At 39.2% G+C, this 15,017-nt stretch overlaps 2 protein-coding genes across 3 annotated transcripts in view; one reads left to right on the forward strand and one right to left on the reverse strand.

Annotated features, from left to right (window-relative positions):
* ANKRD45 (ankyrin repeat domain 45) overlaps positions 1 to 15,017 on the reverse strand; it is a 46,264-nt gene that overhangs the window by 15,352 nt on the left and 15,895 nt on the right. For both annotated transcript variants that reach the window (XM_058701709.1, XM_058701708.1), the window contains exon 3: positions 10,377 to 10,544. In XM_058701709.1, the coding sequence (XP_058557692.1) occupies positions 10,377 to 10,544 (168 nt within the window). The remainder of the gene's footprint in view (positions 1 to 10,376; positions 10,545 to 15,017) is intronic.
* TEX50 (testis expressed 50) lies at positions 2,560 to 4,992 on the forward strand. The gene is made up of 2 exons (XM_058701710.1): positions 2,560 to 3,020; positions 4,452 to 4,992. The coding sequence occupies exons 1-2, from the start codon at positions 2,697 to 2,699 to the stop codon at positions 4,665 to 4,667; spliced, it is 540 nt and encodes a 179-aa protein (XP_058557693.1). The 5' UTR covers positions 2,560 to 2,696; the 3' UTR covers positions 4,668 to 4,992.

Consider the following 15,017-nt stretch of genomic DNA (forward strand, 5'->3'; position numbering starts at 1 on the left):
GTCAAAATGTCTGTATAACCCGAATCCATCTACACATTTAATTCAATCCCTATCAAAATACCACCAGCATTTTCACAGAGCTAGAACAAACAATCCTAAAATTTTGTATGGAACCACAAAATACTCCAAATACCCAAAGCAACCTTGAAAAAGAAAAGCAAAGCTGGAGCATCACAATTCTGGACTTCAAGTTATATTATAAAACTGTAGTGATTCAAAACAGTATGGTACTGGCACAAAAATAGACACATTGATCAATCAAACAGAACAGAAAACCCAGAAATGAACCTACAGCTATATGGTCAATTAATCTTTGACAAAGCAGGAAAGAATATCCAGTGGGAAAAAGACAGTCTCTTCAACAAATAGTGTTGGGAAAGCGGGACAGCAACATGTGAAAGAATGAAACTGGACCACTTTGTTACACTGTACACAAAAATAAATTCAAAATGGATGAAAGACCTAAATGAGAAACTTAAAACCATTAAAATCCTAGAGCACACAAGCCATAACATCTTTGACACCAGCCACAGTAACTTCTCTCTAGATATGTCTCTGGGGGCAAGGGGAAAAAAAGCAAAAATAAACCATTGGACAAAATAAATAAATAAATAAATAAATAAATAAATAAATAAATAAATACCATTGGACTAAATAAATAAACAAACAAACTATTGGGACTTCATCAAAACAAAAGGCTTCTGCACAGGGAAGGAAACAATCAACAAAACTAAAAGGCAACCTAAGGAATGGGGGCAATATTTGCAAATATCTGATGAAGTGTTAGTATCTAAAATATAAAGAACTTAAAACTCAAAAAACAAATAATCCAATTAAAAAATGGGCAGAACACATGAATAGACATTTTTCAAAAGAAGACATCCAGATGGTCAACAGATACTTGAAAAGATGCTCCATATAATTCATCATCAGGGAAACATAAATCAAAATTACAATGAGATATCACCTCAAAGAGATAAGCCCATCAGAATGGCTAAAATCAACAACACAAGAAACAACAGGTGTTGGTGAGGATGTGGAGAAAGGGAACTCTCTTGCATCGTTGGTGGGAATGCAAACTTGTGCAGCCACTATGGAAAATAGTATGCAGGTTCATCAAAAAGTTAAAAATAGAACTACCCTAGGATTTAGCAATTGCACTTTTAGGTATTTACCCAAAGAATACAATAGTACCAATTCAAAGGTATACATGCATCCCAAGGTTTATAGCAGCATCATGTACAGTGTGGAAACAGGCCAAGTGTCCATCCACGGACAAATGGGTAAAGATGGTGTGGTATATATATACATACACATATATATACATAATGGAATATTACTCAGCCATAAAAAAGAATGAAATCTTGCCATTTGCAAGGACATGGATGGAGCTAGAAAGTATTATGCTAAGTGAAATAAGTCAGTCAGAGAAAGACAAATACCATATGATTTCATTCATATGTGGAATTTAAGAAACAAAACAAAGGATCAAAGGGGAAAAAAAGAAAGAAACACACCAAGAAACAGAATCTTGGGATGCCTGGGTGGCTCAGTCTGTTAAGCAGCCAACTTCGGCTCAGGTCATGATCTCACAGTCCATGAGTTCGAGCCCCGCGTCGGGCTCCGCGTCGGGCTGACAGCTCAGAGCCTGGAGCCTGTTTCAGATTCTGTGTCTCCCTCTCTCCCTGACCCTCCCCCGTTCATGCTCTGTCTCTCTCTGTCTCAAAAATAAATAAACGTTAAAAAAATTTTTTAAAAAATAAATGAAAGGGGGAGGGACTCAATATTTGCTTAGCTATTTGAAGGGAAGGGCATTCCAGAGTGAAAAAATAGAAGCAGATGCTAAATTGTGTGAAATGGTATGGCTATAGCAAATTTTTTTTTTTTTAAATTTTTTTTTTTTCAACATTTTTTATTTATTTTTGGGACAGAGAGAGACAGAGCATGAACGGGGGAGGGGCAGAGAGAGAGGGAGACACAGAATCGGAAACAGGCTCCAGGCTCCAAGCCATCGGCCCAGAGCCTGACGCGGGGCTCGAACTCACGGACCGCGAGATCGTGACCTGGCTGAAGTCGGACGCTTAACCGACTGCGCCACCCAGGCGCCCCTGGCTATAGCAATTTTTAAAGTAGATATAAAACTGGCATAGTAAAAGAAGGCTTGGAGGAGATACAGGTAAATTATTTCCAAGAAAATCTATTAATACAATTGCAGAATTTATTAGCAAGTAAAATATTAGTAAAGTCTTCATTTTTCAGAAAAGTGAAGAGGTTCAACACATGCTGGCAAAAACAAGAAAAAATATCCCTAAGAAACCCAGTAGGGGCACCTGGCTGGCTCAGTCAGCAGAGCACGCAACTCTTGATCTCAGGGCTGTGAGTTTGAGTCCCACACTGGGTGTAGAGATTACTTAAAAATAGAGTCTTAAAAAAAAAAAGAAAAGAAAAGAAAAGAAAAGAAAGAAAGAAACCCAGTGATTGGTTAGGTGACACCTTTTAGTTCCAGTGTGGTTCTTTGTGACATCACTGAATTTAACCCTGAGTCACTATAACTGATGATGTTATAATGATCATCAGTGTATGCTGTGCTCACTAGGATCTTAAATGCTTTGAGTAGAGCATATTAACCTCTACTCAGAGCAGTTCTGCTCTGTGACCAATTTTTGGCTATAGATTTTCCCCCCCGATTGAGAAAGATGTCCATTCAAGGACTATCCCTGTCTTTTTCTCTGTTGTTGATCTGCTTCCTTAGGGAGAGCTTCTGCATTTGTGATGGAACTATCTGGACAAAGGTTGGATGGGAGATTTTTCCAGAAGAAATGCATTGTCTGAAAGTTAAGCCTTCTCCATCTCACTGTCTACCTTACCCTCTGGACAAACTATGCTGCAATTTTGCTAATGTGGATATACTGGAGAGTTCTTTACACCTCGTTTATATTTTAGTACAAGCTCTGTTTTTAATCCTGTCTGTTTTATCTGTGCATTACCTGTGGATGAAATGGAAAAAACGCCAAAAACAGGTGAATTAGTGATGAAAATAGTAATAGTTATAAAATATCAAAGCCTTTAAAACAAAAGATTTATCAGCTTCTTTGAGGGAAAGTACCATGTCTTATACCTCTTTGTAACATCTCCCTGCCCCCACCACTCACCCCTCAACATGTAGGACAATTTGTCGTCTTGCATGTACTAGGGGCTCGACAAAAGTGAATTGGATTAGGAAGTCCTCAAAACAATGTAGCTCAACCCCTCTCAAGTTACAAAATACATCAAGAAAGTAGTGAGCTAGAATGGATAGGAAATGAAATGAGTCGAATGGATAGGAAATGAAACTGGGCCCATAGGTAAGTCATTTGATCTTTCTCAGCTGTCTCAACCATAAAATGAAGCATCTGGACAAGAGATCTGTTAAGTCCCTTCCAGATATATCTAAGAAAGCTAAGTATGTAAAAGTGCACGTGTATTTTTTTTTCTTTTTTAAATAGACCGTAAACTTATTTCTAATGTTAGGATAACTTTCTGGGAAATGGCACTCTTTTTTTTTTTTTTTTTTTTTTTTTTAAATTTTTTTTTTTCAACATTTTTTATTTTATTTTTGGGACAGAGAGAGACAGAGCATGAACGGGGGAGGGGCAGAGAGAGAGGGAGACACAGAATCGGAAACAGGCTCCAGGCTCCGAGCCATCAGCCCAGAGCCTGACGCGGGGCTCGAACTCACGGACCGCGAGATCGTGACCTGGCTGAAGTCGGACGCTTAACCGACTGCGCCACCCAGGCGCCCCTAGGAAATGGCACTCTTAAACCAATTTCCCACTTGGCACACCCCCCCCCCCCAATGCACCATATTTTGAGGCAATTTTAAAAGCTGACTGACCTTCACAACTATTAGATATTTATAAAATTGCTATGATTTGATTGCATTATACATTACTGTTCAGTAAAGGAAAATATTTTGCTAATATTCAAATAATATTATTTGCTCTAACCGTAACAAGCTTATATTAAATGCTTGCTGATTGTGATAATGATCACCACAATCTTACATGGGGGCGAACAGAAAAGAGCATCTCTTCTACACTTATTCCTTTTTTCTATAGTAACCTTTCTATTGTATAGATAAATAATGTATCGTGTTTGGAATTTATATATATCCAGGGGTGCCTGGGTGGCTCAGTTGGTTAGGCGACAGATTTCGGCTCAGGTCATGATCTCACAGTTCGTGAGTTTGAGCCACGCGTCGGGCTCTGTGCTGACAGCTCAGAGCCTGAAGCCTACTTCAGATTCTGTGTCTCCCCTCTCTCTACCCCTCCCCTGCTCACACTCCTTGTCTGTCTCTCAATAATAAATAAATGTTAAAAAAAAAGTTTTAAGTGTATATATCCAGAAAGCAAATGTAATTTGAACTACAGTAAGAAAAAAATCTATAATATCATCTGTCTTTCTCCCTTTAGCTAAAAAAACCAGCCTCCTCAGATACATTTGGTAATGATCCAGAAAATCAGTCCCTATATGACATTGATCAAATACTCTGCCGGCTGGTGGCCACAACATCAATGATGTCCAAGTACCTGAATCAGGTGTCCTGTCATCCTCCAGCTAAGAAAGTCAAACACCGAAAACTAAAGAGGATGAAGAATGAGGGAGGAGAAGGAGCCAGAGGAAACTAGACCTATCCATATGCAAACATATCTCAGTCCAATATGGAGATTAGAGACAACTCATTCAAGGATAAAAATGTTCTTTGAGAGCCTTTGTAATTTTTTGTTATTTACTTTACCAAGACTTTCCAAACAAGTATGGGTTGAAAAAGTACTTCTATTCAGCTGAAAAGGCACCCACACTTACTATAGTGCTGAGAAAAAGATTACGTACTATCACTTCTTCATGTTTAAGTATTTTTTTCTTTTTAGTGTGATAGATTGCTAATCATTAACCAATATGTAGAACAGAATCTTGCTTTAGTGTTGCAATAAATCTCTGATTTAAATAATATTTGTGCTTTTTCTTACTTTTCTGAGCAGATCTTTGGGCCATATGGAAACTTTTAATTTCCCATCTCATATTGCCAAAATAGTATGGAAATATTAAGAAACAGATTAATTTTCAGAGAGGGAGGCAAACCCTAAGAGACTCTTAAATACAGAGAACAAACTGAGGGTTGATGGCGGGGGGTGGGGAAAATGGGTGACGGACATTAAGGATGGCACTTGTTAGAATGAGCACTGGGTGTTATAAGTAAGTGATGAGGGGTGCCTGGGTGGCGCAGTCGGTTAAGCGTCCGACTTCAGCCAGGTCACGATCTCGCGGTCTGTGAGTTCAAGCCCCGCATCGGGCTCTGGGCTGATGGCTTGGAGCCTGGAGCCTGTTTCCGATTCTGTGTCTCCCTCTCTCTCTGCCCCTCTCCCTTTCATGCTCTGTCTCTCTCTGTCCCAAAAATAAATAAAAAACGTTGAAAAAAAAATTAAAAAGAAAAAAAATAAGTAAGTGATGAATCACTGGGTTCTACTCCTGAGGCCAACACCACACTGTAGGTTAACTAACTTGAGAACAAATTTTAAAAATTTAAAAAAGAAACGGATTAATTTTTTAAAGTATAAATTTCTCCATTTTTGTTATGACAAATGAAGTAAGTATCAACATTTAAAAATTTTTAGTCTTTGGTTGATTAAGATTGTTCAATTTTTAAAAAGTATTCCAGACTTTTATTGATCAGCCACCTCATTTTTGTAAGTATGGTTACAAATTGGAAGATTTGTCTGAGACTAGGACAGAAGATTTGATTTAAAACCTGTTGAAAACCCCAGAAAAATATGCCAGCTCCATAACATACCTCCCATCAATATAAGGGAGGAAAAAAACTTTTAGAAAACAATTCTTGAGACAGTAACATATAACTCTATAGTCTTTACAAGGCATAGGATGATGCCTGCCTTGAGTTATTGTGGATTATTAAACGTTTACTTATGATTCCAGTTTCCAGACTGTCCTTCCTTCCTCTCTCCCATACCACAACCCTACTCCTACATCTCCAAAAATGATTCTTCCATCCCTTCAGACTTCTGACCTGTCAACCAATTCCCTCTAAAAGAACATGTATACACAGTTCTTCTAATGGGGACTCTTAAACACTTGCAAAGTCTCCAAACCTCGAAAACTTTCCAAAGAAATTTCTAACAGTGGAATTTTCAACAGTATAAAGGGAATTCTTTTTAGGGTAGGTATTAGAGTACAAAACTGGGCTTTAACAGGATGCCTGGAGGCCAGCAAAGGGGAGTTGTGGCCAGCTATGGGGTGAGGGAAAGTTACAGACCTGTCCCGAGGGCACTCTAAAACAAAGCTATAAGACACTGGATCAAACCACACAGGCCCAAGGCAAAGAAGGCTGGAAACCCTAACCAGGTAAAGGAATAAATGTGCCAAACCCTGCTCCCAAGAAATTCCCTCCCCAAGTGCTGAATATTCCATCCCCTAGTTAACAATTGTCAGTAAAAGACAGTGACCCAAAACCAGAGCACAAAGTTCTCCCTTGAGCTCACCCCCTCTCACAACTCGAGAGCGTACCCTCACTTTAATAAACTTTCCCACTTGCTTCACTTTAAATTTTTTTTAACGTTTTTTTATTTATTTTTGAGACAGAGAGAGACAGAGCATGAATGGGGGAGGGTCAGAGAGAGGGAGACACAGAATCTGAAACAGGCTCCGGGCTCTGAGCTGTCAGCACAGGGGCCCGATGCGGGGCTCGAACTCACGGACCGCGAGATCGTGACCTGAGCCGAAGTCGGCGCTCAACCGACTGAGCCACCCAGGCGCCCCCCACTTGCTTCTCTTGATTGTTGTCTGGTCTGTCCTTGAATTCTTTCTTGGAAGGATGCCAAGAGCCTTCAATGACATCCCTGGACAGGCTAGACAGAGGCCTCAGGGTCCCGGTGCAGGGGGCGGGGGGCAGGGAGTCCTCCCCAGTCCATCTGACAGCATAGGGAGTCCTCTACCCCTTAAACCTCTCCAGGTGACCCCTACTCTAATCACTAGAACAAGAAATAGCAGTGGTTTAAATTCTCATTAAGTCTGAAGCAAACAAATGTTAAATGTTTCTCTGAGTAGTTGGTGTTTCAGACATCCCATACATTACCATGAAGCTCCAGTCCTTACAATTCCATCACTGATCAGAAAACAGAATGCTAGTTTATAGTATTATAGTCTTCTTTTATCTTAATTATTAGGAAATATTAGGTATAATTCCCCCAAGAATGTAAGGACCCGAACGAAGCAGATGGGTATTAGGAAGAAGAAAACCAATGGAAGCTCATACCCAAAAGCCCCAAACTGTTTCTTTTCAGAAAAGTTACAGTAAAATTTGTCCCTGGTTTGTGTTTTTTTAAGTATCATGGGTCATTCTTCAAAAATGGATTTTAAATTACACAATATGAATTTCACCTACAATAGCTATTCATGGGGGATCAATTCTTTGCTATTTGTTTTCTTTTTACTTACAGATCTAACCATGAAATTGAAGGATTCATAAAAACATTGTCCCTAGAAAACATTAGTACAAGTGGGCAATTATCTATAAAGTAATGCACAAAGTATAACATCTTTTTCTTCCCAAAAGTGCTACCTTGCCTCAATTCCTTATTTCTATTCTCCCAGCTCCCCCTCTCAGTTTTCTGATAAGCAAGTTCCTTATTGCTACCAGATGAATCTTCCTAAATATCACTTTCATCTTCTTCCTTTTCTACATACAAACTTTCAATGGCTCCCAGTAGTTACAGAAATGAAATGAAAACACCTTAGCCTGACATTTAAGGGTATAATCTGGCTATAATAATAGCAGCAACATTTTTTTTTAATGTTTTTATTTTTTGAGAAAGAGAGAGACAGAGCACAAATAGGGCAGGGCCAGGGATAGACACAGAATACAAAGCAGGCTCCAGGTTCTGAGCTGTCAGCACAGAGCCCGACGCGTGGGCTCGAACCCACAAGCAGTAAGATCATGATCTGAGCCAAAGTCAGACATTCAACCAACTGAGCCACCCAGGTGCTCCAATAGCACCAGCATTTTTCAAGTGCTGATCACACACCAGGCCTTGTGGTAAGTGCTTTATATCATCTCATTTCATTCCTCACAACTAACCCCAAGAGGTAGGAACTACTATTGGCTCCCTTTACTGGAAAATAAAACTAAGGTATAAAGAATTTAAGGATCTTGTCTGAGGTCACATAGGTTTCAAGTGGAAACACCAGTATTTAAACTCAAGCAATTTGATTCAAAAGTGCATGTACTTACTCTTTTACAATTCCATCTGTGCAGTAACCCACCCTTGCAAATTATGATTTTCTTTTCCAGTAAGGCAATCTCATCACTGTCCTCCAAAATGCCACTTTCATTCCCAGCCCACAGATTTTGCTCACACCCTGTCTCCTTCTATTGGATTAAAATCCCACTCATTCTCCAAGGCCCAGCTCAACTCCAACATGTTCAGACTTCACGTTCTCTGACAACCCCATAGCATGTACCACCTGCTCTGCTGATTTTAACCCTTACTCATAGTCTTTATTATGTTGTTACTTATGTCTATAGCTTATCATCCTCCACCTAACAAATGTACAGAGGGAAGGAACAACCCGTTGTACCTACGACAATGCTACGCTCATAGTGGGCATTTAATAAATCCTCGCCGAAAGCAAAATTGCAGATAACTATCCAAAATGAATGCCATGAACTTCACAAGTACTGGATTTTTTTAACCAGTGTGTACACACATACATAGTTACACAGGTATTATCTCCCTGAAATCTCTAAGCTATGTTCTATAGGGTTGCGAAAATGAATTAAGCAAAATATCACTAAAATTCAAAAGAGCACATAGCTTTCTGACCTTTGAAGCATTAACATTCATGCAGAAAAGTGCAAAAATTATAAATGTACAACTCAATGAATTTTCACAAATGAACACACCATGTAACTAGCAACCAGATTAAGAAAAAAACTACTACATCCTAGAAGTTCCCTCATGCTAGACAGGTAACTGCTGTTCTGACTTCTAACACTATAGATTAATTTTGCCTGGAAAATCATTTTAAGTTATTATAACTTTCTACCTGGGAAAGCAAACATATGACTCAAATATGCCATTTAAAAAAAAAGTTGAGGAATGGTCCATTCAACCTAAGTCTCTCAGGAAATGGCCCTCAACATAAACCATATATATATATTATATATATATGTTATATATAATATATATATATTCTTATAGGAAATTATTGTTGAAATTGTTAGAAGTTAGTCAATCAACTAGCTTTCAATATGTACAGTTTCTATTAAGTACAATGTTGGAGGCCAATAGCAAAATAGCAAAAAAAAAAAGGAAGATTTCACACATCACCACTAGTGACTTGTGATTATATCTACAAATAAAACATGGTGGCAAAAGGTGAAAATGCTAATCATCTCTTGCTTTGTTGATGGTATAACCTATCACTCATAAGGAAAAAAAATCCATCACTCAGTCTGTTTGCTACTGTCATTAGCTAGATCCCAAGACCTGACCTTCATTGCCCACTTGCTTGTACTCACCAATCCCTGTTGGACATTTTTGCTTAAGCTCCTTTCTGGCTTATCTCTTAACTCAGGCAAATGGAAACTGAAACCACCCCTCAAGTATAGGAACTGCCCTGAAAGACCACCAGCCCAGACCACGCAGACTAGTTTCAGCATAACCCCTGACTCATGCTTGTGCAGATGCACTGTAGAGTGACCTCCAAAATGACCGACAACTACCTTTACCTTATTATAATACTAAAATCTCCACCCAAGGAGGAGCACGAGCCTCATTTGCATAACATACAACGTATGTATAGGCCTGTTTCCTTAAGGTGCATGTGGGATCTTATGTGCACCTCTACAAACCATGACAAGGATCCCCTTGTTAAATATTCATCTTAACCCTAAATTAAAGAAACCCACTCACCCTTGCTTGGGGAGTCGCAGCTTTGGAAGTTCTTCTTTGTGATCTCCTAATTTGCTGCAAATAAAGCTTCCTTTGTGCAACAACTCTTCTGGTGTAGTTTCTTAAATTTTTTTTTTTTTAACGTTTATTTATTTTTGGGACAGAGAGAGACAGAGCATGAACGGGGGAGGGGCAGAGAGAGAGGGAGACACAGAATCGGAAGCAGGCTCCAGGCTCCGAGCCGTCAGCCCAGAGCCCGACGCGGGGCTCGAACTCACGGACCGCGAGATCGTGACCTGGCTGAAGTCAGACGCTTAACCGACTGAGCCACCCAGGTGCCCCATCTTCTGGTGTAGTTTCTATCTGTGACTCACCAAGGAACAAACTCATGTTGGTTCAGTTACACCTCTACCTTGTAGGCTTCCTTACCTGCCCAGTCCAGGAATTCAACACACTCGGTCTGGGAATACCGAGCAGCAACATCTCGAGCTCTTTCTTCCCGAAAGTTCAAAGCTTCTATATCAACATCCAATTCCACAAGTGCTTTCAAAGTTTCCAAACGACCCCAGGCTGCAGCACAGTGTAAGAGTGTGTAACCTAACAAATAGAATGAAGATGGTCAGGTCAAATAGACTACATTGTTTTAGGCCATTTTATTGAACAGAAGATCACAATGGCAATCAAGTATTAAACAATTACTGTGGGCCAGGCACTATTTTAAGTACTTTATATATAGTAAACTCATTTACTTCATAAAAACCCTATGAAGTCAGAACTATTATAATCCCCACTTTAAAGATAAGGAAACTGAGGTCCAGACACTTGCCTGAGGAACACAGCCAGTAAATGACAGGTGAAAGATACCAACACAGGCAGCCTGAAGTCTAAGCTTTTCAACATTTCTAAGGAAGACAGCAACATCCCTAGCAGTAATTTATTTTGGAGCACAATTAGACCAATGACTTTAGTCTAAGGGATTGTCTGCAAACTCTAATTGCTAACATTATTGTTATTTTTTAAAATTTAAATCCAAGTTAGTTAATATACAGTGTAATAATGATTTCAGGAATAGAATTTAGGGATTTATCACTTACAGATAACACCCAGTGCTCATCTGAACAAGTGCCCCCCTTAATGCCCCTTGCCCATTTAGCCCATCCCCCCACCCAATAGCCCCTCCAGTAACCCTCAGTTTGTTCTCTATATTTAAGAGTCCCTTATGGAGACACCTGGGTGGCTCAGTTGGTTAAGCATCCAACTTCGGCTCAGGTCATGATCTCCAGTCCGTGAGTTCGAGCCCTGAGTCAGGCTCTGTGCTGACAGCTCAGAGCCTGGAGCATACTTTGTATTCTGTGTCTCCCTCTCTCTCTCTCTCTCTCTCTCAAAAGTTAATAAACATAAAAAAAAGTTTTTTTTTAAAGAGTGCCTATGGTTTGTCTCACTGATTTTATATTATTTTTGTTTCCCTTCCCTTATTTTCATCTGTTTTGTATCTTAAATACCACATATGAGTGAAATCATATGATATCTTTCTCTGACTGACTTATTTCGCTTAGCATAACACACACTGGTTCCACCCATGTTGTTGCAAATGGCAAGATTTCATTCTTTTTGATTGCCGAGTAATACACACACACACACACACACACACACACACACACACACACACACACTAAGTCTTCTTTATCCATTCATCAGTTGATGGATATTTGGGCTCTTCCCATACTTTGGCTATTGTCAATAGTGCTGCTATAAACATTGAGATGCATGTGCCCCTTTGAAACAGCACACCTGTATCCCTTGGATAAATACCTAGTAGTGCAATTGCTGGGTCATAGAGTAGTTCTATTTTAAATTTTTTGAGGAACCTCCATACTGTTTTCCAGAGTGGCCGCACCAGTTTGCATTCCCACCAGCAGTGCAAAAGAGTTCCTCTTTGCATCCTCACCAACATCTATTGTTGCCTGAGTTGTTAATTTTAGCCATTCTGACTGGTGTGAGGTGGTATCTCATTGTGGTTTTGATTTGTATTTCCCTGATGATGAGTGATGTGGAGCATCTTTTCGTGTGTCTGTTAGCCATCTGGATGTCTTCTTTGGAAAAGTGTCTATTCATGTCTTTTGCCCATTTGTTTACTGGATTATTTGTTTTTTGGGTGTTGAGTTTGATAACTTCTTTATAGATTTTGGATACTAACCCTTTATCTGATATGTCATTTGCGATTATCTTCTCCCATTCTGTTGGGTGCCTTTTAGTTTTGCTGACTGTTTCCTTTGCAGTGCAGAAGCTTTTTGTCTTGATGAGGTCCCAATAGTTCATTTTTGCTTTTAATTCCCTTGCCTTTGGAGATGTGTCAAGCCAGAAATTGCTGCAGCTGAGGCCAAAGAGGTTATTGCCTGTTTTCTCCTCTAGGATTTTGATGGCTTCCTGTCTTACATTTAGGTCTTTCTTCCATTTTGAGTTTATTTTTGTGTCTGGTGTAAGAAAGTGGTCCAAGTTCATTCTTCTGCATGTCTCTGTCCAGTTTTCCCAATGCCATTTGCTGAAGAGACTTTTTTCCATTGGATATTCTTTCCTGCTTTGTCAGTTGCCATATATTGGTGGGTCCATTTCTGGGTTCTTTATTCTATTCCATTGATCTATGTGTCTGTTTTTGTGCCAGTACCATACAGTCTTGATTATTACAGCTTTGTAATACAGCTTGAAATCTGGCATTGTATTGTCTCCAGCTTTGGTTTTTTTTGTCAGGATTGCTTTGGCTAGTTGGGGTCTTTTCTGGTTCCATACGAATTTTAGGATTGTTTGTTCTAGCTCTGTGAAGAATGCTGGTGTTATTTTGATAGGGATTGCATGCTAGCATTATTGTTAATACAATCATACAAATTATGACAACTATGTGTGCCTTTGGTTTGGAAATTAATCATCTGAATTAAAACTGAAAACATGACCCATCAAATTAGAAAGTTGTTTTTTAGACTAACTGAGGCAACTACTATGGGGGTGAAAAACAGGGAGGCATCATTAAAATGTTTTCACACTGGCTTAAAAAAATCAAGTCACAAGTTCATGGTTTCAACCTACCCACAGGATGTATTTATGACTCATTTAACCGGCCAAAGAGGCATATACTACTACTATAAAAAGAATTGAGCAAAAGAATGAATAGATGTATTGAATCTATTAAGTACTGGGCACTTTATGTACCAGTACTTCATTTACACCTTCACTAACCTTCTGAAGTCAGTGTTGTTAGCTCCATTAAAAGATACAGAGGAAAGTGAAGGTTAGAGATGCTATACATTGCCCAAGGCCACACTCGTAGTAAGTAGCCAAAGCAAGATTCAAACCCAGGTCTTTGCCAAATAAAGGGTTTATAAGTAGTAGAAAACAACACCTAAATGTTTGTCACTGAGTACAGCAGGGAAAGAGAGGCGAATGATTCCTCCACTTTCTTCCAGAAACCTCTCCTTGGCTCCCTACTTGCCATATTCCCACAATTCCAGTTCTGCTTGACATCAAGGTGTAAACTACCTTTGGCTTGAGGATATCATAACCAGAAGGGTTAATAAAGGAATCAAAAATAAGATGAAGTGAACTACTCCGGATCAGCCAAAATTGGAATTACCTCCCCTCTTTGGCCCAACCTTTCTTTTAGTATCACAAGTGAGAAATTTCAAAAACCAAGAGATAGACACTGGCCCAAGAATTTCATTTTGCCTTTATCCTCTACAAAATGGAGGGCGTGGGGCAAGAAATACCCTGATACCACCCTTATTCTTGCTTTCTGCATGAAGTCTTCAGTGAGCTGAAAAGTCCAGGGCCCATGATTTGCTGGGGGAGGGAAACACTATCTACAGACAAGATGCTGCTAATATGACCAAGAAAACATTCCAAGTGAGATGTTCTGGCTCCTTATACTGCTTTTCTCAAGGCTAATGTTACAGGCCACTGGTAACATCTAATTTTTTTTCCTATTTAATATGCATAGTTTAAAAACAAGAAAATATATTTCTAAACAAAAGAGGATTTTAACAAAAAAATTACATGTTTTTAAAACACCTTTACATGTTTTTCCCCTTGTTGAAGATGGCCTCTTTTCTAGAAAGAAACACACAGATGCTTGTAGTACATTAACCCCATTGCTGTCCCAGAAGAAGAAAAATATTTAAATCAGATTATTTCAAAAGCATCCATATGAGAAAGGGATTTTCCTAACGTCCTCCATAATGTTGTCAATGAGCAATGGATCTCAGGAGAGGGATATAAGGAAGGCCACATGTTAGAAATCCTAGTAGCAAGAAAGGTACCATAAATGAAACTGGGAAGGATTAGGGTTAATTCTTTTTTTTTTAATACAAAATTTATTGTCAAATTGGTTTCCATACAACACCAAGTGTTCATCCCAACAGATGCCCTCCTCAATACCCATCACCCACCCTCCTCTCCCTCCCACCCCCATCAACCCTCAGTTTATTCTCAGTTTTTAAGAGTCTCCCATGGTTTGCCTCCTTCCCTCTCTGTAACTTTTTTTTTCCTTCCCCTTCCCCTCCCCCATGGTCTTCTGTTAAGTTTCTCCGGATCCGCCTAAGAGTGAAAACATATGGTATCTGTCTTTCTCTGTATGACTTATTTCACTCAGCATAACACTCTCCCGTTCCATCCACGTTGCTACAAAAGGCCATATTTCATTCTTTCTCATTGCCATGTAGTATTCCATTGTGTATATAAACCACAATTTCTTTATCCATTCATCAGTTGATGGACATTTAGGCTCTTTCCATGATTTGGCTATTGTTGAAAGTGCTGCTATACACATTGGCATACAAGTGTGGATTAGGGTTAATTCTAATTGAAAAATAATCCCTTTGTGGAAGACTACTACTTACTAAATAGAAAGGGAGTCAACTGAGCAGGTAGTTCATAGTAAGGCAAAAGATCAGACAAGAAAAGGAATCTTTTCCTCCATACAGGCACTGTGATCCACTCACTACAATCCTATAAAGTAGGCACTAGCATTGTTCTCATTTATAGATAAGAAAACAAAAAGAGAAGATAAGTACTTTTCTCTGG

Source organism: Neofelis nebulosa, chromosome 15 (assembly GCF_028018385.1).
Source record: "Neofelis nebulosa isolate mNeoNeb1 chromosome 15, mNeoNeb1.pri, whole genome shotgun sequence".
NCBI classification, from domain to species: Eukaryota; Metazoa; Chordata; class Mammalia; order Carnivora; family Felidae; genus Neofelis; species Neofelis nebulosa.

Bases quoted from the DNA above. Each gene is read 5' to 3' on its own strand.
- TEX50 (XM_058701710.1), top strand. From the start codon at position 2,697: ATGTCCATTCAAGGACTATCCCTGTCTTTTTCTCTGTTGTTGATCTGC. The intron at 3,021-4,451 runs GTGAATTAGTGA...TTCTCCCTTTAG, and splicing joins GGAAAAAACGCCAAAAACAG to CTAAAAAAACCAGCCTCCTC.